Source organism: Mycteria americana, chromosome 19 (genome assembly GCF_035582795.1).
Source record: "Mycteria americana isolate JAX WOST 10 ecotype Jacksonville Zoo and Gardens chromosome 19, USCA_MyAme_1.0, whole genome shotgun sequence".
NCBI lineage: Eukaryota > Metazoa > Chordata > Aves > Ciconiiformes > Ciconiidae > Mycteria > Mycteria americana.
The window spans coordinates 3,932,763-3,959,931 of record NC_134383.1 but is presented as its reverse complement, the minus strand read 5'-3'; the positions used below and the strand labels follow the sequence as shown (position 1 = coordinate 3,959,931).

Here is a 27,169-nt window from a genome sequence, read left to right as displayed (position 1 = left end):
TTTGGGGAAGATTTTGTCTTCTAGGCTATTTTCTTTTGGCAGGGGATGCTCCCACCATGCAGTGCTGAGCACATTGGAGCTGAACAACCAACCACTTTTTTTTCTTCTAGCAGAAAACTTCCTTCCCATGCCTGACATGAAGAAACCCCAAGCATTAAAAGATGAGACAAGGAGGTCTCTGGCTGCTTGACCTCGGCAGAGCAACCTCAGGCAGCGCCTCGTCCTATTCCCATTTCAAGGGACCTGGCCAGCCCAGGGAAGACGCCCTAGCGAGGGGTTTGCCCAGGAGCTGCGTCCCATCCGGAGGGGCATCCCCCTCCTCCTGCCCCTCCCCAGGGTCATTCGGTGCAGGCCAGCACGGGCTAAGCCCACGACTACTGCGTTAGTGGGCCATACTGCCCTCCCCAGCAGCAACTACCAGCCTTTCCTCGAGGGTGAAACTCGTTTGAACCCCAAGGTGAGTCCCACCGAGGACACGGAGCAGGTAACAGAGAGCGAGCTCGAGCCTTGTTCTTCACCTGGAAGCGGAGATCACTGCCACGCAGAAATACAGTCCAGAAGAGGACTAGGTCTTCCAGCACTGCGACTTCTCCTTTCGACAAGCAGCATCTCGCTCAAGTGAGGTGGCTGTGCCCGAGCTCACCGGGCAGACAGCCGGCACGAACGGTCAGCAGAACAAAAAATCTCAGCAGCTTTCACTCTCCCAAAGGTGTGTGTTAAGCGTGTGGGTGAGACGTTTTGCTTCAGGGAACACAAAAGTGCAAAACTCAGGACACTTTTCTTGTGTAAAAGCTTACATAAATTTATTGAACCGATCCAAACCAACTACCTATTTGGCCTGAATTCCACCGCTAAGTCTGCAAGCAAACCCAAGGCAAATTGTGGGAGCGGGGAAGTATATTCCCTGTGAGAGAAACCAGAATAAAAAATGAGATGGACTTACAGTTCTTCCTTTTTCTTTAAAATTACATATGGATGCATCATTAATAGGGAGCAAGAATAGACCTTCATGTTTAAATTATATTTGAAGTTTCCAGTAACTGCAGAAAAGCAATCACAGAGGCAAAGGCCCGAGATGGCTAAAGCCCCTCTAACGTTGCTCTGGGGAAGGCGTCTCTCTACCGCCTACGAAAGCGCAACATTCAAATGAGGGAGGCACAGCTGCCAGGAATACATATTTTAGCCTCCGGGCTGCTTTCAGCACCTCGTTTGCATTTTCAAATCCGCACACGAACAGAACCTACAGAATCTCATTTACAAGCAAAAATGGCAACTGACGGAGGCAGAGCCACCGCCTCGCCTTCTTTGGATTACAGACCCGAGTAGGCGAGGGCAAACCGAGAGCCTCTCCCCAGAAGCAACGAGTGCCATTAGGCGCAGTTCCTCTGAGCCGCTCCAAGCCACCACGGGCTGCGCTATCATCTGCCACCGGGATGTACGCAGCTTCCAACGAAGGGGGTTACAAATCCCGCCAAGGGAGCAGAGGACAGTCGCCACTCCATGCATATTCATAACATCGCCGGTTAAGCAATCTGCCTGAAACATCTGGTCAAAACATGGATATTCAATAGGAACGTATCCAAAAACACAACGGCACAGCATCTAATCTCAATACACGGAGCCGTGCGACACTTTGGTATATAGCTGTCACCTAATTCCTTCCGAACCAGGTGCTTTTCCCACTGTGTAGACTGCCCGCGGCAGACTTTTATGCATGAACTAGCATGAACAACAAAACAGTTCTTGACAAAAGTAGCCCTCGGATAGAAGGACAAAAAAGCTAGAGAAGCAAAGGAAATCTATTTTGTTTTCTCAAAGGAATGCAACAGAACCAGGGACCATTTGCTAAAGTGGGTATATGCCAACGCCAGGACACAGCCCTTTGTGTCATTGCATCGATTTAAATCAAACCGTCCGCCCTCTCAGGACCCTCCCAGATTCTCAGCACCCACCACTGGCCCCAAACCCCCTCTCTCGTTCAGAGCCCTTCCCTCCCTCTCCAAGACACGGTCCTCTGTTAAGCGGTAACATGGCACACGTACAAGACCCTCTCCCAAAAGGTATTACGAAAGGAAAGTGAGCCAGCTTGGGATATTTTGACTCATTGGTTGTGCGCCATTTGGCCCTACTTTTCAAAGTCAATCATCTGGATGCATAAACTGTCCCCGGGTTTTGGACGTGACTCTTTCTCCTTGGGAAGCCAACCAAGATTTTTGTTTCCACCCCACGCGTGCTCTGCTAGCTGCACAGAAGGTGAATGGCTTGAGAACGTTGTCCAGAAACAACCTTCCCCTGACAAAGTGGCAAGGCGGTGATATTCATACCATGACTTTTGCTGACCCAACAGACCGGGGGAGCTGGTTTGGGTGTTAGCACCAAATCCCCGGCAGCTACGTGGCACTTGTCGACCTCGTATGCCAGTAGGTGTTCTCTTTTTCCATCTTCCAGTTCCCACCAGGTCCGCCGTAAATAAAAGCAGGATTTACTGACAGTTCGGAGCCGGTGCGGTGACAGCACCGTTCCCTCTGCGGACAGGCTAACCTTTTGTGGGTGAACAAACTTACAAGCACATACTTGGGTCTTCTTTAACATCCCATTCAATTTTTTAATGGTCTTTGTTTATTTCCTTCTCTGAAACCGAGACATTTAATTGTGCTGAAGAAGTTGGTCAATAGTTACAGCATCTCATTAATATCAGTTACAATGCCATAAATATACCCACATAGGCAATTACTGCTCTATAGAATTAGGTCAGAGATACTTCTGCATCCCCGTCAGTCGCTTACCTCTGACACTGCAGCGACTGAGGGATAACCTACTTAAACTGCAGGTGAAGGGAAGAAATAGGCTTCTAATATTAAACAACCATATCTTCATAAAACTTTGCTTTATAACAAAATATCTTATTAAACACAACTTTTCCTATGCGTATGTATGTATATATCATACAGAAGTGTTGGCTTAAGAGTTCTGCTGTAAGGCAGCAAATGCCTTTCTCTGCCCAAATGGAAAATACATCTTCAGTAAAGCTCTAGCTTATAAAAGCGTCATCTTATGTTACATTGCTGCCATCTCCCTGCTCTTTTGTTTTACGGGTACCACGGCTCCGCAGCTACGTGCCGCAGCCTCTACGCCACCTACGGCGAGTCTTGCTCCGCTTCCTATTGCTCATCTCAACGGGGCCAGGAGATTGACATTTTTGGCAGGGGGATGAGGCACAAATTATTAACTTGTCTTGAATCCTCCCATTTTTAATCATTACTCTGGATGTGGAACCACTCCCCTCCGAACAGTCCCCACATCCTGCACCTGAAGACTACGAGATAATACTTCGTTCCCTCCCCATCCTACCCCACCCCCCGATCTAGGTAAAATATGAAGAGAAATACACAACTCCAAGAATATAAAAGGAGCTCAGTGATGTGGACAAAAGCATCATGGGAAAGAAAGTGCACGTGAGGATAAGGGAGCATTTCAAAATTAAGGTCAGAAGTTCACGTGTAACTAGAGCCCTCACCGCACAGCTTCAAAAACTTTTATGCAGCTGCTTATAACTAGGTAATTTGAAAAGTCTTCAACTTGTCAGGGGGACAGAGGAACAAGGGCGGACACAGGAAAGCGAGACGAGATATAAAGGAAGGAGGATTTCATCGCACGAGAAAGGGAATCTGCTCTGCAGTAGAAAATGGGGGCTAATTTAAACAGCAGCACGCGATGCCTATGAGGTGCGTGTGGGGGGAAGCCAATATAGATAGTGAAAACCTGCTTTACAACAAACGTGAGTCTAGTTGCTTTGTTACTCATCTTCTAGAAACTAATCCGAGCCAACACATTCTCCTAGTTCGGACCCTAAGCAGGGACCCCACAGCCAGGGGCCCCCGGGAAAAGTGCTAGGTTTCATTTCTGGTGCAACAGCAACAAACACAAACTTCAGCTTTACTCTTACTCTCTCCCAGGAGAGCAATTTTAGCCGTTCCACTTTCAGTACAAACTGGTACAAGGTTAAGTGCATATTGGAGGATCTCTTCAGCATCGCGGGGATGCATCATGGCCAACGGGGGAATCTGGTCTTCCACCCCTTTTTGACCTGTTACTCTAAAAGCCCTTCCAACGCAACGCCCATCCACCACCTTCCAAAATTCACTTTGCAACGCACATGGCAAGGGTCCCTTTGCCTCCAGACTGCCAGTGCTACAGGTTGCAGACACTGTGGGAAATGGGTACAGAAATCAAAACTTTTTTTTTCTCAAATCAGAACAGGACAGCGTGGATATAGAGCATGCGTTTTGAAAATAAACTGTTTCTTCCTAATAAGGCCTCTTTCTTTCCCCCATTTTGTGCACTCATACAAACCAAACCAGTGGAGTTAAGTGGATACACTAAGTACCTGAGCTCTGAATCAAATGGAATACTGTTTTAGATCTTTTCAGTGAACTCGAGCGCAGCAAAAGGTTGAGACAGCACCCAGCTGCAAAAAAATACTTCAGCAACCTTGAGCCACAGTCGGATAGCTAGGCCAAAGGGTGCTCTGGTGGAGCCAAAACTCCAAAAATTTAGAAAAAGCAAAAAACAGGTCAAATTCTGCACTGAGCTATCTTCTCCCTTACAGACCCTAGCATTCTTTAGCTTGAACAACTGACCATTCATGCCAAATCACGAGTATACCGGAGCATTGAAGAAAACATCAAGGTATTGCACACACTGAAACACACGCACTGAAGTCAATTGCCACCTCAAGGTCACCTGCAGCGGATGGCGGGCATGGTTCTCAGATCAGGGCACTCCCTCCGGGCTACGAAATTACCTGCTACAGAAACACAACCAAACCTCAACCAACCAACCGAAATAAAAACCTTGCAAAAACTCCTTAATGCATGTGTGTGGGTGTGTGGGGGCAGGTGTGTGCACATGTGTGCACTCACAAGGTCAAAAGAGGCTATTTCATTCTGGGCTCCACATAAATTTTATCTCCATCCCGAATGCCGTAAGAATGCAGTGCTCGCGAGCTGTATTTCATCTCCTCGGGACCAAAGGGAGCTTCCTGGTCCAAGTAGAAGAGCAGCATGTTGCTTGTTGACAACTGCACCACAGTTTTTAAGTGCTTCTTCAATTCTGCCACAGTCTGATCGAGACGGATCGACATCTCTTCCACCTTATCCTGGAAGTGAACTTCCACCTTCACGCTGCTCTGTGGCCGAAGATCCACGACTGCCAAGGGCTCCAGCTTCCCGTACTTCGTGACCAGCTGGTGATACCTGAAAAATTAAACAAGCCCAGAGTTATGGTGCAGATGCTCGTGCAGCCAATGCAGGTTTCACAAGTCCGTTTCTGTTTCACATTATGATACTACCCCACTTTAGCTGCAATCATCCAAGGACGCTATTAGGTTGCAAAGTATAAATGAACATCTGCACGGAGAGTACAGTGACCGGATGACAAGAGGGTAAGTGCAGACTGCAAGGTGCAATTCATCTAAACCCCAGAACTCTTTGACGAGAGCTAAAACCAGAACCCAGACAGCAATGAGCTGTCCTCATCCTCCATGTCAGTGACTAGCTGGCATATGGCTCTTCAGAAACATCTCTCAGTTTAGCTGGCACTTCGCTCAAGGTGGGAAGGATGGATGAGGCTCCCACGAGTAAAGAACATTGCTGTGCTAGCATTCAAAGCCCATAAGTGCATGCCTCTCTCCATACAAGTCTCCTGCCCAGCAGCGACTAAAGGAAAACCCCAGCTTTCTTCTCCATTTGCCACCAAATCTCTCACACTTTGGGGAACTGAATGTTCCTCATGTGAGACAACATTCACCCCGATTCAAGTCTGATGACCTGAACAGACATCCATTAGGAATAAATCCAGATGGTATGAGTCCTGTTTTCTCCCCTGCCAGCATGACAGTCCACAGAGCACACAGTGCTTCTCAGGCAAGATGCTGAAAAGGAGAAAATAAAACCCAGAAAGCCCATCCACTCCAGTCACCTTGTCTCACAGTCCCCAAGCTGCACGTGGGGGCATGCACGTTTTGCATGTGGCACCGACGTGAACCCAAGTGAGCGTCTGACTAGGGAGGAGGGGTCTAGCTGAGGAAGGTGAAGTTATCACCGACCTGAGATATTCGAGTTGACTGGTCTCAAAACAGATTCCTGAACAAAACTGAGCATCGAAGCTCTCTACTGGGCTCCCACAATTTCAGAAACCCCCGCCGTGGCTGCAGTGGGATTTGGAAGAAAGAGAGGATGCTACACTCGCAAGACTACACCTCCTGCTCCAGTGAAAACACTTCACTGAAGAGTGCCAGAACCAAGCTAGTGCTCACACAAAGGATACAGCCCTCAGTCTAGATTCCCAGTATCTGTGGCTTCACGGCCTGATCGATTTTCAGATGTTCCTGCTGTTTTCCAAGAGGCCAGCTAGGTCCCAAATGTTACACTCCACTGGGCACGGGCTCACCAAGATCACCGAATCAAGGTGAGCTGCCGCACGGTTTGGAAGCTGACAACAAACAGGGGACTTCTTGCCAGCTGATCCTTCACACCTACTCTAAAACAACATCAGAATTTTACTAGCAGAGCCACGTGCTCCACCGTCACTTTCTCCTTGGAGCCAAGTTCTCTGACTGTCCTTCACAAGGTCCGTCCCGGGAAGCCATCCCCTGCAATGGAAAGCCCATCCCACCCTCCCGCTGCCTCCAGCGGGTATCGCTCTGATCCGGAAAGGCTGCGTCTCCCTTGCCTGGCTGGGAAAGAGGAGAAGCAGCAACACAAAACACAATGTGATTGAAATGACAAAGACTGAGAGCTGCCGAGAAAAGGTAACATTTCAGAGGCCCTCCACTATGCGCCGTACAGAAAGCTCTTTTTGTTCCTGATCCAAGTCTGAGCTGAATGCGATCGGTGCTGTGTCACGGCCCCTGTCGAGAGATGATGGGACCTGGCAGGCCGGGTGACCCCAGGGAGTCCTGCTGAAGGCAGGAATGTTCCTGGAGAACAGCAGACCCTCTGTCTGCCGGGAAATGAGGTAAGGGCCACAACGCACTACGATTTCCCCAGTCTCATGGACAAAATGAGCCTTCACCAGGGCAGAGCGTCCAAAGTCCCGCTCTCACAGTCACCTGGGTGATAGGATCAGGCCTATTTATTTGAAAAAGTCATTAGTGCTCAGAGGAGACCACACACTCCCCATATTTTACCCACTGGGCTACCGCCCACAGTAAGAGCGAGTGCTAGCCAAGGTGTCGTCGACGAGGAGGATTTCTTTGCAGCACAGTTTCCGCCACCTCCAGAAGGATGTGGTCAGCAGCAACGGCCAACTGGAGAGGTGGAGAGAGCAAACCCGCCCCTTGCTGCCCCAGGCCCTCGGCCCGCTTTGGGATGTCCCTTCAACTCTCACCGTCTCCACATGCTGCAGACCAGCAGCAATTTCTCATGTGCCAACTAGAAGTACTGCCATGACTCATGCACTAAGGGAAACTGCAGTGAACAGGGCTGATGGTGGGAAGAGTATAAAGAGGGGGACACATTTCAAGCAAGCTGAACGAGAGAAGTACCATGAGTGGGCTAAGATTACCCAAATGCATGCTGTAAATACACAGAGGGTCAGACAATGTTGTCTTAAATTTTCTCATGTTGAGGAAAGGCAGAACAAGTTTCACAGCTTGCTCCTTGCTCCTTGTATGCTAGCTGCAGCCTGCAAAGAAAGTTAGGAGTCTGAATGACTGGCTTCCCTCAAATCAATAAGGATGAAGGCACACTGCTCATATGGTTCTTTTGTACCCCGATAATAGGCACCCTGGAGACTTTTATAATCGCCCCTTGCAGCCTGACAGATGCTGGCTGCCAGAGCACAAGATGCTGAAGAACTGAGCCTGGCTAAAAGGGTCTCTGATACTCTGCAGATAAACAGGGGACCAGAGAAGCAGAAGACTCATTAAAAACCCACAGACACAAAGACGTCACTCAAGACAGTCGATATTGGATTGTGCGCTCGGTGCTCCTTTCTAACCCACAACATCCAGACAGTGCAATTATTCTGTCCATTTCCCTCCCTTTCCGATCCCTTTGAGCTGCAGCCCATGAAGACATGCGATGTAAGCAGGGGAGTTTGCCGGGAGAGAGCGTGCTGTTTGCTTATCGCGGGCTACACCTCGACAGTCTTGAGGGGGGCTGCTAATACTCGTAAGTTTTCCGTGCCCAAGTGTGTCTTCTTCCTCTGCTTGAGGCAGCACTGCAATGCAGATGCCATACCCCCAGCAACAACATGCATGTGTCCTGATTAGATTCTAATTACAAATCACCTTCAGAGAGACCACACCAGATTAGGAGCAAAAAAGAGGAAGCTTTAGCAACAAACACACAAAAAATCCCTCTGCAAAGAATGCCAGGTTTCCCTTCCTACAAGGGCTGCTGCGTACAGGTCCAGGAACTGAAACCCGGCCCTCGGCACTAGGGACACTCTCAGCCATCTGCGGTCTCATTAGAAAATAGTCTGGAGCAGCACACAACTCCTCCAGAACAGAACAACCCTCTTTAGTAGCAGCACAAGTCTCTTGGAAACGCTGCAGAGATGAAGGAATTCAGACAAAGAGCCCATTGACCACGAAAAGGGCAGTAACAGTGTTTAAAGATTAAGAAATCAGAGGGGGAGGTAATTCTCCCGTATCTTACCAAAATAGCATAAAGCTAGCATGTTGGTCAAGATCAGCCCAGCTTTTTTGGATGGGTGAGATATTAGTAATTTCTTACATGAGCTCCCACCTGGAAACCGACCCTAGTTGTGTGTGATACTGTGTACTACGCGGGTGCACACAGCCTGTTCCCAAAGGCCACGTCCTAACAGTAGCATCACGTGTGTCTGAAGCTATACCCCACTGCGTCCTTCCCAACAATATATGGGTCCTGGACATGCAAGGCACCTCTCACCACAATACCCAGAGACGCAAGTCCAGCAGGAAAAGATTCAGAGCCTGCCAGCTATTTATTTACCTTCTCTCTCGTGCGCAAACCCTTCCTCCTGAGTTCAGGGTGGCCCACCTGTTCCACCAGGATCAAAGGGCTACTCGCACCTTAGTTCCCCTCCCCGTCTGCAAACAAATACACTGCTTTCAGCGCAAAGGCCTGCCTTGCCTTCTCCCGGCTGGTTTTCCAGGTCAGCCCAAGCCCTGTTTGCCAAAGGGCAGAACGCCGCTGCAGCTGTTGGGCCCAGCTGCCCTGCTATTCTCCCCTTCTAGAGCGATGAACACAGACACATGAAACAGTTTTCTTAGAAATAAAATGTTATGGAAAATAATCCATTTTGGGAGCAGCACCACGAGCTCGCAGTTCCCGTCTCCCCTTCCCCTTCCTCTCTCCTGCATTCTCCGCCTCTGCTGCTATCCCTTCCAATATTTGTTTCAATTTTTCCGCTTCAAGGCCTTCTAAAATTACAAGCCAGGACTTGTCCTCAGAAAAAGGCACAAGAGGGATCGCCAGCTGTCTTGTCTCCCTGACTACATTAGTACCCTTTGCTTCTGAACTGACCCCAGTATGCCTTTAACAAATACTATAATCGCTGGACCTATTAGTATTCATACAAAACGCCATGCCCTCATTCCCCATTCTAGCCTTCCCATGCCCTTACTGTACTGGCAGGTCACATACGCAGTGCTTTTGAAAAACACGAGACATTTTACCTAAGAGTTAAGCTGGAGGAAACACTGACCAGCCAACGTAAACACCGAGCAGATTACATTTGTACGTCTGTCATCTGTACCCGGCCATACCTTTGATCTTCTGTACCGCAGTTTGTCCCTACCTCCCTCTGTCCCCCCAGACACAGACACACACTCTCTGTCCTACTCCCTTTCTGTAAAGAAAGGGCTATGAAGCTTCATTGTCTGAAAAGCGCATGAGGGTCCTAGGGCAAAAGGCACAAAAATGCAGTGGCTTGATGCTCCATGATCCTTCCTCAGCCCATTAAGAAGCAGTAAGTAGATGCTGGCACAGAGGAGATACTGACTGAACAGCATCTGTCAAAGTTCATTAGTTTACTAAGATTAACAGATCATTGGGCATACTTTTTTGGCAAAGAAAAACCATCAGACTTGCGATTTGCGGGCCTGAAAGTGAGGGGACAGCTTCCCATTGCCAGTCACATTCCACACACCAGATGGTCAAGAGAATTAGATGCCCTGGCCTGGCACCAGAGAGCACGATCTGTACTGGCTTTTGGGGACTCCCAAACACAGGTGGATTATGAAGCTAGCCATCGGGGAGGCCAGGAAGCAATGAAGATCATGAACTGAACAGTCATGTTGTTTAATGGCACTTGACGCGGACACTTTAAGACCAAATTTGACTCAGAAGTGATTCGACAAGTCATCAGACAACACTCTAATATAACGACACTAACTAAAACAGATTGAGGAAGGCAAGACAGGAGGAAGGCAAGGGATGTGTTTTTCGTGGAACAGCTAGCCTGGATTTCCCATGTAATATCATCTGTTCAGTCACCTTTCCTTTTGCCTCACCGCCCTTCTGCCCCTGCTCTCCATTCAAAGAATGGAGAAAGAATTCATACCTGAATGGGACTTCCTCCTCTGGGAACTCCATGTAATATCGTATGAAGAATCGCTCCGAGTCCTCTCGCTCCCCATCGGCAACGATGCTTCCGTTGAGCTTGACAATAGATGGCAACCTGCGTGCAGACACCAAGAAGAGAAACCCAGACAGGGTGACCAACAAGATAGTCACCATCAAAAGCTACGTGCCACAACATTACCACCAGGAGAATCCTCCCAGGTAGCTTACACCTCAGTCTCCTCAGGAGAGAGGGCAAGTTCCACGCAGTTTCTCCAAGCCCATTCAAAACTAAGCATTATCATTTCGCCACATATATGCATCGTGTGTGCAGGCATGTATGAGACTCAAAAAATTATCTGAGAAGTAGAGAAGTTAGACTTAACATTTTCACTACTCCAACTTTCCCACACAACAAAAAAAAGCTCAAATCTTTCTGAGTGGTGAATTCATACAAATCCCCATCTCCTAACAGCCTCTTCCTCCAATTACCTGCACCCAGCCATTCACTGCCATGTAACACTTCTGCTGAGCAGAATAAACAAGCAACAGACCTGGCTATTAGGAGCTTCCTGCGTTCCTCGGTGGTGTAGGACTGCAGCAAAGGGATTCCTAGCAATTTCACTTCCTCGAGCTTGGGAAAAGAATTTAACTTGTCAATGTCTTCCCAGCAATGCAGACCTGCTCGGAAGAAAAGACTTGCTTAAACAAACACAGATTATACATCATGTATCCAAGATAATCAGATGCAGCCAAAGAACATACATGACAGACAAGCATCAGCTGCTGTTTCTTTGAGAAGTTGGCTTTTTGCTCATAACGTGCCGCAAAAATTCTCCTTCATTTGCTTACAAGACAGAGTAGTTTAAATTCTCTCATGCTGTTTTGTAAGTCTAGAAGGATGATCTCCATGGCTGATTAGGGACCTTGGTTTTTTATGGACCATTCAGTCTTTGGTCTCACTGCCGAGACTTACTAGCATCAGTTATGATGGCTGCATCTATAAAGAGACACTGCCTTAAGTAGCATTAAAGTCATCAGGACTTCTGTCATTCTTAGGTGTCACTAAATAGCTATCAAATGCCTTTACCTCGCACACACGACCACCTTGGGTCCCATTTCCGCTCACAACCCAATGGTAAAACAGTCCCAGAAGCCACCCAGTCATTTAATGAAAAAAGCTTTAACTCAATTTCAGCCCCCTCAAGACCTGACATTTGGGATAGCAAGGCAAGCAGAGAGGGTAAAATAAAAAAGCTGAGGATTGAGCAACAGTACAGGCCTGATTACATGGAGAGATCAACACTACTTGTCTTCGCTTCCCTCTGCTGTGACTGCAGAAACATTTACCGCGATGCTTTTTCGATGACTGTTCCAGAAGCTTACACTGGCAATGCGAGTTAGAAAACTGGTTTTTCCAAACAACATTCAACAGCTTCACTCATACAGCACAGAAAACGCAAAAAAAGAGAAGAATTATCATATCAAACAAAATCAGGGGTCTCATTTGAGCTAAGCCTGTCAGGAAATGCCAAGTTCAAGCCCAAACCGTGTGTCACAACCACAACTGGGAAGAAGGGGCTCTTTTCAGAGCAGAAACAAAATTCCTGTAAGTATGACGGCACTGTGTGCGAGGCGGGCAGGGAGAGTGTCCTTTTTCCATAGTGCTTGAAACACCTCTGCCAAGGTCACCTTTGCCTAAAGCCATCCTCTGGGTATCAGTATCAGCCACATTTACAGACAAACCGAGTAGAAGTTTGTGACAGGAGGAGAACTCTTCCACCTGATCTCTGGGGCGCAATGTCACCAAAGAGTGCCTGGTACCTCTCTGAATCACGCTGCTCTGAAAGGGCCAAAAAGCTCTCGTAGCTGGGAGGAAGCTAGTGCAGAGAGACAACCACCTCTGAAGGAGAAACTGATGTCAGCCACGGCATCCGCCTCGGCAGGAAAATCTGTTCATCCCCTCGTGACCCCGTTGCACTATAACTTCACTAAAAATCATTATCTTTAGCTCATCCCTGATCTCCGCTAAGCTAAAAGAGCTTGCAAAAAGAGGTGCCAGTTTGGAGTCTTCACATGACAGAATTTTGGAGTGCAGCAGCTTTCCCTAAAAAAAATAAAAAAGTTTAACATGCTCCTTGGGATTTCTATTTGACTTTCAGCTCCCAAAACATCAAAATGCAATACAGAATCCAGAGTTCTTAAATACCTGCCATCAAAATTGCAAAACTACTTACCACAGGAGCACTTGCTCCTCAGTAAGACAGTGCTTTCAAATCCAGCTTAACAGGCTTTTCTTCCTCTAGTTAGCTTTAAGCTTTTATTATAGGGATTCCTTGATGCTTACATTGCAGAGCATGTTAATAAAGTACCTTCTACCTTGGCTAACACTACTATCGCTTGCACAGCATATAAAGCTGTAAAGAACAAAAGATGATGATGCATTAAGTACTCCTGCAGAAGAACTTCTGGCATACGTGTCATCTCACAAACACGTCACAGCCCTCACAAGCTGCCCTGCAGCTCCCTCTTTCTGAGCACGGGATGCCCCTCCTGATATGCCAAATGCTTATTCTCTTTCTGGAGTGTTGGCTGAAAATTCTCTGGGGCTGAAGTGTAAAAACAGCCTCGAGCATAACTTGTGGTGAGCTTCTAATAACTGAGCACAGATGACAGACAGCTTTTGCTGGTAAATGCTTGGCCCTTACATGCCACATACCTACACATACGCTCATTTTATCCAAGATAAAACAGGGAATAAAAGGCAAATGAGATTCTTTCATCTCCTCCACTGCCAGATATTTATTTATCCTTCTCCAGCCAGGAGCACCTGAGGCAGGGACAGGAAACAGGGAAACTACTAATGTAAAAAACCTTTGCCAGCTCATTTTGAATAACTGCCAGTCCACGCTACTCTGACTCATCTTTTAGATAATGACTAACTACCAAAAGCAGCAGGTAAAGCCCACAGAGATGGGCAAGTTGATTTCTTGCCTGTTTTCCCCTCCTAATGCTACATTCTTCAGGGGTCAGTGCACTTCAGTACATCTGCTTGTGTGGCCCTGCATTAGCATCATTAGGAAACTGGACTTCAACATGATAGGTCTGTTGGGACTACATTTATCAACAGCTTTTTGATTCTGCCGAGAAGCCAGGATAGATTGGGACAAAGGTCACTGGGCATTTTCATCTCCGCTACAGCAACAGAACTATCCCAAAGGTTTAGGCTCTTGCTCAGCACTTGTGCCTTCACCAGCCCCCTCTCATACTTTGCAGGAAGCGATGCTGACTGCAGGCTACTTACTGCTAGCACAGGCCTAAGAAGCAACCACCCCAAGGCCAAAGTTTCAAAGAGCACAAAGCAAGGGTGTTTTTCACCTACTCAGGAGGAGAGACTCCGATCAACTGCTGTCACTTATGCTGAGAACAAAAAGCATACTGCTTCCAGGCTCTCACCTGACTTGTGCAAATTGATGGATCGCAGGTTGGGGAACAGCCTTGCCAGGGAATCTTCTGACTCTTCAATGGTCGTGAGGTTGTTGTTAGCCAGAATAAGTGTGTCCAGTGATGGAAACATAATTCCCAATTTTCGAATTTCAGTCCAGTCTTGAAGATTATTGTCAGTTATGTGGAGTAATTTGAGAGACTGACAGCAAACGGGAGAACAAGACACTGTTTCATAGTCGTTAAGGCACAGGAAGAGCTCCTCCAAGCTGCACAGGGGAAGAAAGATCATATCATCATCTCAACATAACTTGAGAATGGCTACCCTCTTGGATACAGGGACATGCATATGCGATTTTAACACGACTTTCTGTAACGGCTCCTATGTGATTTGAAACCTTGGTGTAGAGAAGATCTTTGAGCACTCCAAATGGAGTGTTTTGACTATGTCTCTGCTCCCATCCGTAAAGTTCCTCCACAGATGAAAAACACCTCTAAGTGTTCCCTAGCGTCCCAGTATTAATTGTGTAACAGATTGCTCGGGGTGGTGTTCCACATTTGTGCCCAACAAGCCACCAACCCAACTCCAATGGTGATTGGTACCTGCTCTCAATGCTCACCATTTTATTTAAAAAGGTGCTTTTATACAACACAGATAACCCTTTTTTCCCCACATCACTGGTTCTGCCAAAGATTCCCATTAAAGAAAGAACAGGTCCCACTAAGTTTTCAGACGACTAAACTAGCTCCCTTAATCCCAGGGAAGCGTACATTGGCCACGCAGGATATACTGCTCTCATCATCTCCGCTTACAAAGCCGTACGAAGAGGAATCTGTTATCAAAATGAAGCCACCAAGGACATTCGGGGAAGCACAATGCCACTGCCAAGGCGGACCGTGGGCAAGCCACAGAAATCAACACTTTTGCACAGAAAAGCATGATGAAATATTACTTGACAAGTGGCCAGACCCTCAGACTTACATCCCATTCAAAAGCCATTAATACAGGTATGCACTGCACCATTCATTCTGCAGTGACTCAGAGAAAAGCATGTCACCTCCTACGTTGTCAGGGTGATTATCCATCTCTGGCATTTAGATTTGGACAAGAAGCCCCGGGCTTTGCAGTGCCACACAAGTTCAGCTTTTAAGACAATGTAAAGCATTCACCTGGCCGGTTCCCAAGCTCCCAAAGAAAAAAATTCCCTTTTTCTCCACCGATCATGTTTGCATCCTCATGCCCCTCTCATCCCTCACCGTGTGATTTGATAAGTCAGCCTTGACCTGCGTGCAGCGAGCACCCTTTTCTACACCCAACTCCCCATGCTTACTCTGGTAATTCCTGCAGGATTGTGTGGACTGTTTCCCAGGAAGCTTTGCTGTTGTTGAGCACAAGTTTGCGAACACCAGCGAAAGACCCAGCACACCTTCTCTCTAAAACGGACAAACTGAGAGGGTTGGAACTCAAGTTTAGAAACTCCAAGTGGGGAACGTTGGACACAATTTTACTGACCTAAGTGGGGAGGGAAAAAAAAAGAGAAAGAAAGAAATGCGTATCAGGCAGTAATCGGACCTCATGCAATAATATCCCGTCTCCTAAAAGGGGGCCCTTTGGAATCACCACAAACCAAAGAAATGATATGGGGAAAAAAAATAAGGCTTCTGGATAACTACCTGTAATTCATACTCCAGCTATTCACTGATCTAGATTGATTGGTTAATTGCTCATTCACCTCAACAGTTCATTTAATTACACTATCCGAGCAGCTTGATAAGAGACAGCCGGTCTCTTGGGAGAGGTCATAAAATCCACCTCAACACCAAGCTTAAGCAGCAGCACGTTACAGGAGCCAGCATGCCGTACCCCTCTTTTAGCAGGGAGGCAATAGGCACGTCTCTTGAGTTTATGGCCAACACTCTGCTCACTTGCTCAGCTTTCCGCTGCTCACCAGTAGCCACAGACCTCGCCATTTTGCCCAACGTAAAAGACAGATAGAAGCTCACTGTACACATACAATGAATTTCTTATTCGATTCCATTACTCTGAAAACAGCATCTTTCTTACAATCAATCCAAATCTTCAGGTAACTCTGCTTGTGGCTACTTTCTCTTTTTGTGCATACAGATGTGCACCTGAGGGCAAAGTAGCAGAGAGGTAAGAAAGAAAGAAAGATCAAGAAAGAGAAGGAAAAGCCAGAGATGACAACTGTACAGCTCTAGAGTGCAGGATACATAACGGATCGTGTGATCGGGGTAGGTGCTGACCTAGACAATGCTAATACACAGAAAGATATGGGAACAGGTTATTTAGATGATCAATCTGTAGTCATCTAATAATGATTAAGTGAACAGAGCAGCCAGGCAATATCAATTCGTAAAGAACACATCACATCAATCTGATTTTCCTCTTTGACTGGGTCACTAATTCAGCGGGAAGTAGTCTAAGGGAATGATAGCTTCCGATGCCATCCGCAAACCAGTCGCATAAGCAACTGGGGACTTACAGTGCCCAGGATAGCAGCGTAAGTTAAGAGTTCAATACAAAGCTAGCAGACATACTGAGGGAGTGTTCTAGCAGAATACTACTCGTTATGTTTTCAATGACCAGAATAATTGAACACTATGCATTTTCTTAATCTGCGGGTGATACTAAGGTGGGAAAGGCTGCCATCACATTGTGGTACAAGACTAGAGGCCAAAGGGAAGCCATCTGAAACCTGTAAGACGGAAGTTCAGTTCAAGGATAGTCAAAGTACTAACATTCGGGGGAAGAGACATTCATCTAGAAAATAATTACAAGTCAGAGAACACCTGGCTAGAGCGCTCCACGCCACAAAGCGATTGGAATGGGAGGAGATGGGGTAGACCATGACATACACAGGTCAACAACAGGGCCCAGCTGCTAGCAAAGGGCAATTGTCTCATGCAGAGGTTGAATTCAAGTGTTGCGTACGTGATGCTGGAGGTAATTAGTCTGCCTCACTTCGCACCTCATCTTAGGTGATGTCATGTTTGGGCACTACGCCTTAGGAATGAAGTAGACAAACTGGAACGACATCAGAGCAACAAAAACAACACAGGATTTAGAAAAAATGGCCTATGATGAATGATTGGAAGAATTGGATTTTTTCAGGATTATACTAAAATAGGAAAAGGAGACATGAAAGCTCTTCTTCGTGGCTATAAAAGGCTGTCATATAAGGAACAGGGACGAATGCTCCTCTATGCCTGCTGAGAACAGGGCAGGGAGTAATTGGCTTAAATTGCAGCATGGGAGACTTAAGTTACATAGTTTAGACTATGAGGTTATTAGCTAAGCATGGGAACAGGCTACCCAGGGATCTGGAATCCCCATCACTAGCAGTTCTTAAGAGTCGCTTAGATATTTATCTGTTGCGGATGGGCTATGAAAACTTAATCCTGTCTCGGAGGAAGGGGCCAAAGTACACAGAAAGCCTTTCATTTCCTGCTTCGCTGCGGCTCATGCAGAAGATGGCAATTGTGCTGTCCAGGGTAGCCTAAACAGACTGAACAAATAGCAGGGTGCGAGGCATGCAGCTTATGAGTAACAAGTGTGCGTGCAGCTCTCCCAGCTGCTTACCAGACATGAGGCCAGTCCCACTGAGATTAAGAGGCAGAACAAGGAGTGGAGAGGCAGCACCTCATTACTGTGGGAGGGGGCCTTTTGGGGTCAGAATAAAACAAGCCAGGAGACACCGTCCCAGTTCTTAGCAGATATGCCCTCAGTACAAAACCATCTTCCCTGGCACTAATATCGACAGACAAACCTAAGATCTCTCTCCCACTCGCTGAGCTAATACCTTCTAGGCTAACAAGCAAATAACAGAAACAGGGAAACCTATCCTGCATCTGACTTTGCAACACCCATGCCAGAGCTGGGACATTTCTGCAAACACTGCGTTAACTACCTGTTTAAAGACATAGCAGCTTGATGCAACAGAAACACATGATAATTTTTATGTTGCACGTCCTGTTCTTTTCCACATATTTCCAACAATAAACACTAAGATAAAAACAGAACATAAGCCAGTGAGGAACTGATAACAACACTCGAACAGATTGCGATTGTTTTACTCGTATTACATTGCATTTAACTAGCATATTTCATCCAAGCACTTCAGAGGATTTTATAATAGCATTTAGCATTAATTAATGAGGCCTCAGAAATATCCTTTGAGGTAAATGTTATTAAACCTGTTTTGCAGATAGGGAAACAAAAGCAGAGAGAGAATAAATACCTTGCCCAGCATCACAGAATCAGTGGCAAAGCTGGGAATCAACTCCCATTACTTGGACCTCCTCAGTTCTTACTCTGTTAAAAACTGCACTGCTCATTAACCTCTTGATGTTAGAAATGCCAGTTCCGGTGCTTTGCACGATTAAAAAAAAAAAAAAAAAAAAAAAGTATTTGTCACCCACAGGCCAAGATCGTAAGTCACGAGATAAATGGAATGAAGTGCCCAAACGGATTAAATTCATCACGTTTATTGCTCAGTTGTTGTCAAAGTAAATAAGTGTCAGCTTCAAAGATGGGAAAGAAGCCACAAAAAAATGGAAATCTCTCTCCTTTAAATGAACGAAGTACTCTTATAACCTGTAATGCATTTGCAGTCATAGTAATAGCCATCAAAGTTATTCAGAAAGATGCACAGGTAACCATTTTACCTCATGCCAGTCTTCCAGTTTATTGTCAGAAAGATCTAGCTCAGACACATGAGCACAGAAGGCGGCAATTTCATTCTCATCCCCTGCACAGGTTATGCCACAGCTGTTCAGTACTAGCACACTCGGAAGGTTGAGGCGATCTGAAACAGGGAATAAGAAAATACGCCCTCTGGTCAGCATTGCATTGCTTAGTTACAGAAGGTAACAAGAAGCATAAACAAGCATGACATTCAGCAAAAGAAAAGATCCACAATTTACACATATTTAAGGATCTCAGGATAAACATGGATTTTATGACAAGTGACCAACATCAATCAAGCAGCCTTCTTGTGTCTAAACGTGAAGTACCACTCAGTATCAGTGCTCTTCAGTTACGACATGCACTTCTGTCCACACTGCGGCGAGGACAGGCCAGTCCTTTGTAGTTTATAGTATGTCTCATATCAGTTCTTGCCAGAACTCATGCTCTTCCCCAGGCATCTGCAGATAGGATACAGGACTAGGTGGACTGTTAGTCGCACAGAGTCAGACTCCCTTATCCTCTCGTACTCAGCCCACTTGAGGTTAGGAACAGCAAGGATGTATTTAAACATTTCTTTTCTAAGCTTTCCCTTTTCAACAATGTAGAACGTTTAGCATTCTTACATCCTGAAAAAACTTAGGTCTCTACTCTGCCTTTAATGTTTCTGCTTCGGTTTTGGTCTAGTTCCTTCTTATGCAGGTAAACGTTCTCACAGCTCACACAGTGATCACAATCACTGCCTGATTTGCTAAGGCCAAAACATGACAAAGTTAAAAGCTGTGGATTTGTAACAGGAAACCATTTCAACACAAGAAATCCACGTTTAGGCAAGGCAAGCCATCAGTCTTATATTCTTTCACATACAATACGGCTCTCCCACCTCTGCGGAGTATCAAAATCTGTTAAAATTTAACACCAAGCTTTTTCCTAAAAATGTGGCCTTTTTTCTCTCTCCTTAATACTTGACAGCTACACGACTAGAAAGGGATTCTAGCAGCAGACAATTATCTGGAGTGATCTGAGTTTTCAAGTTTCCTGGCTCATTAGTGTTCGGCTTCTTTCAAGAACAGAGTTGTACTTTGGGAATTCATCATGATGTACTTGTAAGTCATGTCTCGGTCACATTTTAAGATGTACGAACATGTGCCCTCTTTCCAGCATCCAAACAGCTCAGGTAAGCGGGTGCTCGCACACAGGAGAGAGGCATTGACTGAATAATCCATCAGGCCAATCTTCTGTTCGTATTAATTTTGAGTGACACGCGGTACATTTTATCCTCAACTGAACTCAGGCCCTTTTTTCTCCTCTGTCAAACTCAGTTACTGTAAACTTCATTCCGCTAACTTCCATGGCTATTTTCCCCTTTGGGGCTGGTTACGATACAAATTGACCTGACGGAAATTTAAACTACACTTACAGATCAAGACGGGCAAGAGGTTACACAAAGAAGGGGCAGTTCTGTTGGGATAAACGTGAATCTCAGACTCATGTGTACAAACCGAGAACCAAACGCTAACATCAGAGCATGAAGGAAAACTAAAGGGTGTCAAATGGATCCAGTTCAAAGAGCAGGAAATAGCGACACAGATTCTGCAGTCTAGGAGGCTCAAGGACATACACGAGCAGCACAGCCCTTCAGACACACATCTGTCTGAAACTCCCTCAAGGCAGTAAGGTCAGAAGCAAAGGAGAGAGAGGATTTCTCCACTAGGTCAGCATAAGCACGGTCAGAGAGCATTCGATGCCTTGAGAAGAGAGCCAAAGTAAACCACAAATTCGAGTCACTTGTCACAAAAGAAGCCTAGCTGGAGATTCAACAACTCATTGCTTGGCTTGAAATGTGGTCCACTCCTGTGTAACACTGGACTCCTTCTGTACCTGCAGACATCGATGCAAGCTGATGGCACTGCCTGACACCACTGGCTTGTGGACCAACCTCAAATTTAGATCAAGGTGTTGTGTATTTGTTAAGTCATCTCTGTCAAAATACATGTTGTTGCAGCCGCTAATAAAATAGTTAGTATCACTAGTCTGAAGAAAATAAGCTCCAGGGACTGCTGAACCCTGAAAACTCAGCACCGCACAGGGCCTTATTTCCATCTTTCATTGACAGGATTCTGATTCTGTTATGCTGGCAATGACAGGGGTAGGGAAAGGTACTTGTTTTTTACAGCAACTGGTCCAGTCACTAGATCAACTTTCTGTTTTTGTTAGATTCCAGTTTCTCAGCTCTTCAGTAAGAAACACGTTATAATACATCACGATGTTTCTTTTCCCGGTCAGTTCAGAGCAATTCTTCTTTCAGCCTAAGCAAGAACAACCAAGAAACTGATCCCACCCAGAACCCCACAGATGATCAGAAAGACCAGAACCCTACCTTTCATCGGTGAACCCTGCGGAGTTGCTGGGACATGCACCCCCATACCAGGTCCACGACGATATGGGAAGTTCTCGGGGCTGTATTTCTCACAGAGAACTTGCATGAAACTCCTTCCGCTGGGCTGGTCCATGCTCCCTTCTTGGACTTCTAGTTAATGCAGAAAAAAACAGAGCATATAAACAGTCAGCAACTAATAATCATCTCCAGTAGTGGTCCTTGGCAACACAGGACAGAAGTGACCAGCCAGGTCACAGGCTGTACTTCTTCTGAACTACAGATTAGCCTAACAGGTCATAGTTCGAATTCAAGACTACAGTAAAACATTACCTGAAAAGAAACCAAAAGCAAACAGAGGGCCCAAGCTACACAAACATGCTTTCAATCATCCCATTACAGGCCAACTACAAGACATCCTTGCCCCACATGCCCTTCCAGGACAGTTCCCAGTACACCCCAATCTGCAAAAGGCGACTTCTGTACTTCACAAGAAGACTGTGAGATATTCATAGATATTCTTAAACACATTTCCAGGGCAGGAAGGAGGAGAAAGAGCAAAGAGCTGTTTATGAGCAAGAGAGTGCTCGAACAGGTGTTTTCATCCTGTAACTTCCCTCTTCTCTAACTCAGGACTTTCAGTCAAGATCAGCTTTTTGGATAAGGAAAAAAAAAGGAAAAAGAAAAAGGACCCACGGCTCCCCAACTGTTTATAAAGAAACACTATGCAAAGCAGATTATGGTTTGCTTTTTTTAAAATCAGGCCAATGCTGTAAACAGCCCAGAGCTCAGCACCCTCTGCTAGCAAGAATTCCTTCAGTTGGTCCACACGGTGTCATGGAAATACTCAAGTTTGATAGTAAGCTCACTCAGGATATCTCAGGGTGAGAGCCCATCTTCACTGACAGCAGTGGCTCATTCAAAGCAAGCTTTGGCCTCAAATGCAGCATCATCATTTCTTCCCTGACATTTGCAAAGAACTACAGTTCTTCCGTCCTGCTTGCAAACCTGGGCTTCCAATTAGAACGCAACTGCTGTGTCACGAAACACTCTCGAGCACATATGAGCACATATCATTTGGCCAGTCCAAAAAGCAAGTTTTGCCAATTCAATTTGGAGCTGCTTAACGTATCTGGAAGATAAACATGCCCTTCCTATCTACGCATGTCACAGAACAGAACAGCACAGGAAAAAGGACTCGCCACGTTGTGGGCTGCTGACCTGCCTAGAAAGATACCGAGTGTCAGCTGGAAGTGTATTTGGCACAAAGATATCGCAATGGTCGGCATTCTGCTGTACCCTAGGTGGAACTAAGCTTATCTGTCCTACTTTCCCGCATGTGCTCTGAACTTGGTATTTCACGGCTTTCTGGATAATAAAGGAGTCGAGCTTGATACACGCACAAAGAAAGGGAACCACATTGTTCTCAGGTTTCACAGAGGTCTTGTAGTCCAAAGCAGGGCCTGCCACCCACCACAGACACGGACGAGAGATCCGCATCCGCCCGATCTAACAACACAAGGCACAAACTTGCAGGAATCAACTGCAGATTTCCTACAGCATACAATTAGTCACGGAGCAGCAGCATTTTATAAGTACTGTATAATTGCATTTCTAGTATACTAGCAAAACCCAGCTCATGCAGATACGTACATTCTGCACATAAACCTGCACCTCCAGGACTCCTGGTGGAAATCCATACTTTCGAGTTCGTGGTGGGGCCACACGTATGCAGAAAGCAATGTTGCTAAGCAATGCCGAATTAAAGTTTCTGCCTGCTGCCATAAACTTTCCTTTAGATTTATTACAGGCAAGGATAGATATAAAATCCTGAACAAAAATGATTTAACTAAGGTTCAGGTTCCCTTTGCTGAGAATCACCTGTTTAACAAGCTCTACTCTACTTCTTCATGAACGGACTACCTAAAACACTCTGTCACAAATGACTTTGGTATAAGAAGAAGCAAGCTGACTGACGCCTGTTATAATTTTTAAATTATATATAAATTTTACATGTCACAAAGAGGAACTTAAAGGATTGGTCTTACTGAAAAAAAAAACCACCCACACCTTTTTCAGCCCTCAACAACTTGGTTGATTCATATCTCAAACTTAACTGCATATCACTAGTCCACACAGAAACAAAAAAGAAATCCTCAAATCGAAGTTTGTGTTAGGAACAAGGCATTCAATTTTATGCTAAAACATTCTGCACGCTACAGGAACAATTTGCGTTGACAGCCAAAGCTTTAGGCTGAAAGGCCTCATTCCAGAGTGGTTTTGGAGCTTAGTACTGTAGGACAGACAGATACTGTTTTTTAAATGCACATTGAGACCTCCTGGTCTGGAAATTCTGGAACTCGCCCATGCATAAAGCTTTCTGTCCTTCACATTGCTTTCCTATCAACTCCATTCCTCTTTATCCCCTGAGCAAACATCAGCTAGAAATTCCGCGTGAGAAAGTCACCTTAGCATCACACTAGAGGCAAAAAACTGTGTTTCCAGATACAGTATGAGAGCAATCCAGAACTGAGAAAAAGCCCTAATGATATTTACATTCAACAACTTTGAATCACAAACATTTTCTTTCTCAAGCTTTACTTTTGCACGCCAATGCCATTGCCAGATGACAAAAATGTCAGGGAGTGGGCAGTCACCTTTTCCACTTCCCTTCTCGTCAGATTTCTCATTCACTATAATCATCTGTCATGCACGTGGCTTCTCTGAATCACTACAATTGCTTGAGAGCAAGGATTAACAGAATATGCAAAGAAAGCATGACACATTTCAAGTGAATGTTGCCTGTACAAGGGCAGGACAGGATGATTTGCAGGGTGCACATTTCTGAGTGTTTTCCTACTGACGGCACAAGGAACAATTCATATCCTAAAATAACCTTGGGTTTTCTAAATGACAGCATAGATTGCAAAAGATGCGCTCAGTCTTTGAAAGACATCAACGAATAGTCTTTGTTGTCTATATTTAAACGCTCGGCTGGAAGGCTGCGGCCCCAGTGACATACAACATGGCAAGAGTCTGCAAAGAAGAGCATGACCCTGACTTGAGATCCAAGGGAAACCCGGCGGGCTGGTGCAGCTGACGAGTGAAGTGAAAGGAGAACACTAGAAACGACACAAAAAATATTTCTATCCCAGTGCTATAAGCCTACAAGGAGAATAAGAGACAATTCTGGAGAATTACACCATTAATGACATTCTAATGAATTCCAGTGCCACCCAAACGCCTTCAGAGCAGGTCCTAACCAGTCACACACCAAATGCGTTTTGACATGCTTGTACACACGAAAAACAAAGCGTAAGGAATGGATGCAACAGGACAAACATCTGTCTAAAAGAAGCTAGTACGTCCTTTTCCTAAGACACAATTCAGGGAAATTATTTTTGAAGTGATCGTGAGGGACAGATGGATGAATACTATCAGGGCAGACAGACTGACCCTCTGAGCCACCGGGGCAAGCTACCCAAGCACGCGAAACGCTGTCAGGGACTTCATCAAAGCAAGCGTAACTACTTGCTCACCCGCCACAGTACCACGCTTCTGGACGCAGCCCATGCTAAGGGCAGGGACCGTGGCATCTCACGCACGAGAGGTGCCAGGCGTGCCACCTGACGTGCTTCTGGGCCGGACGCGGACATTGTGCCACCGAACCAGCAATCCCCTCAGGGGCTGCTGCAAAAACCAACTCTGCCGCAGAAGTCTGCGGGGAGCCCGTCCGTCGGTCCTCGTCTGTGCTGCTGGCCCCCTCGGCGGGGCGCGACGTGCGTTCAGCCGCACCCCGGCAGGCCGGGGTCCCCAGCCTCGAACCCCCAGAGGCCTTCCCCCGAGCGCTGCAGCCTCCGCCGGCCCGGCCGCCTCGAACACGGCCGTTAAACGGTCCCCGGCTCCCCTCGCACGGCCCGGCCGGGCCGGACCCCGGGTCGCCCCCGCCGATCCCGCCGCAGAGCAGGCCGCTGACAGCCGCGGCCCCGCCCGCCCCCCGCCGCCCCCGGCCCCGCTCACCCAGGCCCGGCGGCCGCGTCCCGCATTGACCCGGAAGCAGCTCCGCGGCAGCCAAACATCACGTGACCGGCCGCGATCACGTGAGCGGCCCGGCCGGCGGTGGCGCCCCCGGTTGCCATGGAGACGACGACGCCCCCGGCGGCCCCGTCTTCCCGCGGCCCGGCATGCACCGCGCCGCCCCTCCCCCCCCGCGGGGCAGCGTCCTCTGATGTCACCTGACCTCATCGGTGACGTCAGACAGGGAGAGAGGCAGGTGACGCTCCGGGGCCTCCCGTGGGGCAGGGGTCACTGCCGGGCCGGCCCAGCAGCCCAGAACCCCGCTGCCCCCCGCCCAGGCCCCGGCGGGGCAGGAGGGGAAGGCCTGGCTACACACCAGTACGTAAAAGCTGCCCCTCCGTCAATGGCGCGCGCTCACGGCGGGTAAGGGCAGCGGCGTGCGCCTGCCTCCGCTCGCCTGGCAGCTGCGGCCCGTTGCTGGCGGTGCCCGGCCCTTCTTTACCAGTTTGCCCATTTCGCTCCTGTCTACTCGCTCAGCAGTGGCAACGTCTTTTCTGCGGTGGCTGGTCGCGACCTCACGAGGACGGATGATAAATCATGCAGGGAGTAAGGCCGTGGTGGACGAATCTGCCTAGCAACGAGCCTGCCTGGTTCCCCACCTCCATCCTTGCTGGGATTACACGATAAGAATCAGAAACTGCCTGAAACGCGGCCTCTCGTTCCTGCCGCAGGTAGGGAAGTTCGGAGCAGAGCTGCATTAGTTATAGCCAAATAGCCATGGCGCATCTACACGCTCTCCCCAGCCTGTAACATCATCGGGACAGCTTTATCCTGTTACTTACACACCGCAATTTGTGCACACTCCACCGAGGCAGCAGAATACAATGGCAGCATTGTGGCTGCTACCCAGGTGGAGGACAAGAAAATGTATTCTACATCAGCCCGGGGGGAGAGACTGGTTTAACTCCTGCTCTGCCATGTACTTCCTGCCGCACTTTGGACTGCTGGCACCCACAGGTTTGCGGTCAGGAGACAGACAACTCGTGCTAGGCCAAGGAGACAATTCTTCTGGGACCCCTGGAGCTAAACCAGTTCGACTAAGGATCTCTCGGCACAAAATATCCACCCCAAGAAGCACAGTGAGCCTCAGGCAGACCATTGGCAGAGTTAGAGCCATCAGCACATTACCTAAGCCCAATGCAAAGTTAAAAGCTGTATTAGGCTTAATCAGAGGTGCCCCAGACTATTACTGCTCCTAAAATTCAGCTACTCTGTCTCCCGTTCCCTGCTTCTCCTTGGTGCTGGGACTTGCTTCACACACAGCAGCTTTTTAAATAAAGCATTGGGTACGTATCTTCAAGACACTGGTGGAGAAAGACTGACTGACTTCCCAACCTTGCCTGATGCAGGATTATGAAAGATTCCCATTACTGCTGTACGTCCTGGGGCAAATTCTACCATTGCCGCTACGTGAAAGGGTGCAGGGCTTTCAGGTGGCATGGTCCAAATCACATGCACCATCTCCTTGTAATTCTGCTGTGCGTCACCCTGTCATTCCCAGACTCCTTCCAGGAGAGCAGTGGCAGCCCAAGCTGTCAGCGCTGAAATATATGCGTGGCTTTCACGGGCCAGATTTCCCTTTAACAGAGAGAAAAACACTTCGGTGTTCTTTCTTATTACCCTGTTGACACAACATTGGTTTTCTTTTGTTCCTACATGGGCCAGCACAGATGAACATTGCCTTGCTAACGCTCCATAAAAAAACATCTACCGCATGCTCTGAATGACTTATTTGGTTCTTTTAATACATTCCGGAGAGAGCTTTGTCTCCATTTGGTTTTCCTTCCCCCCCTACTTCTCGTATCTGTTTCAGTGAGATAAAGAACTCCATTGCATTCAGAGGCTACACTCTTTTACTAACAATCCTCATGTTTTTTGCACAGCTTACCTGTGCCATTTAGTTGCTAGAAGGCAGACAGAGCATACTTTAGCTGGTAACTGGCACCAGCAGGCTACATTTTGATTTGAAATACATTTCAGTTGCTGCTTTCTATAGTTACAGATCAACTGGAT

General features: G+C 47.1%; 1 protein-coding gene across 2 annotated transcripts; it reads right to left on the bottom strand.

Annotated features, from left to right (window-relative positions):
• Positions 1 to 2,001: 2,001 nt before the first annotated feature.
• Positions 2,002 to 25,220, bottom strand: TBCEL (tubulin folding cofactor E like). 2 transcript variants are annotated; one of them, XM_075521341.1, is made up of 8 exons: positions 24,619 to 24,958; positions 21,083 to 21,232; positions 18,684 to 18,823; positions 15,329 to 15,510; positions 14,010 to 14,266; positions 11,108 to 11,234; positions 10,555 to 10,671; positions 2,002 to 5,255 (listed from the first exon to the last, which is right to left on the bottom strand). In XM_075521341.1, exons 1-8 carry the CDS (start codon positions 24,650 to 24,652, stop codon positions 4,937 to 4,939), a joined length of 1,326 nt encoding a protein of 441 aa, XP_075377456.1. In that variant the 5' UTR covers positions 24,653 to 24,958; the 3' UTR covers positions 2,002 to 4,936. The 2 variants fall into 2 exon arrangements, with proteins under 2 accessions (XP_075377456.1, XP_075377457.1); XM_075521342.1 differs by lacking the exon at positions 24,619 to 24,958 and adding an exon at positions 25,100 to 25,220 and having other exon boundaries at positions 2,003 to 5,255.
• Between the last annotated feature and the right edge of the window lie 1,949 nt (positions 25,221 to 27,169).

What these genes read in the sequence shown, in the direction of transcription:
- TBCEL (XM_075521341.1), bottom strand. Translation starts at nt 24,652, where the DNA reads ATGGGCTGCGTCCAGAAGCGTGGTACTGTGGCGG. An exon ending in ATCCTGCAGGAATTACCAGA is followed by an intron (nt 14,267 to 15,328) that starts GTAAGCATGGGG and finishes TCCCCTGTGCAG; the next exon opens with CTTGGAGGAGCTCTTCCTGT. An exon ending in GAGGAGGAAGTCCCATTCAG is followed by an intron (nt 5,256 to 10,554) that starts GTATGAATTCTT and finishes TTAATTTTTCAG; the next exon opens with GTATCACCAGCTGGTCACGA.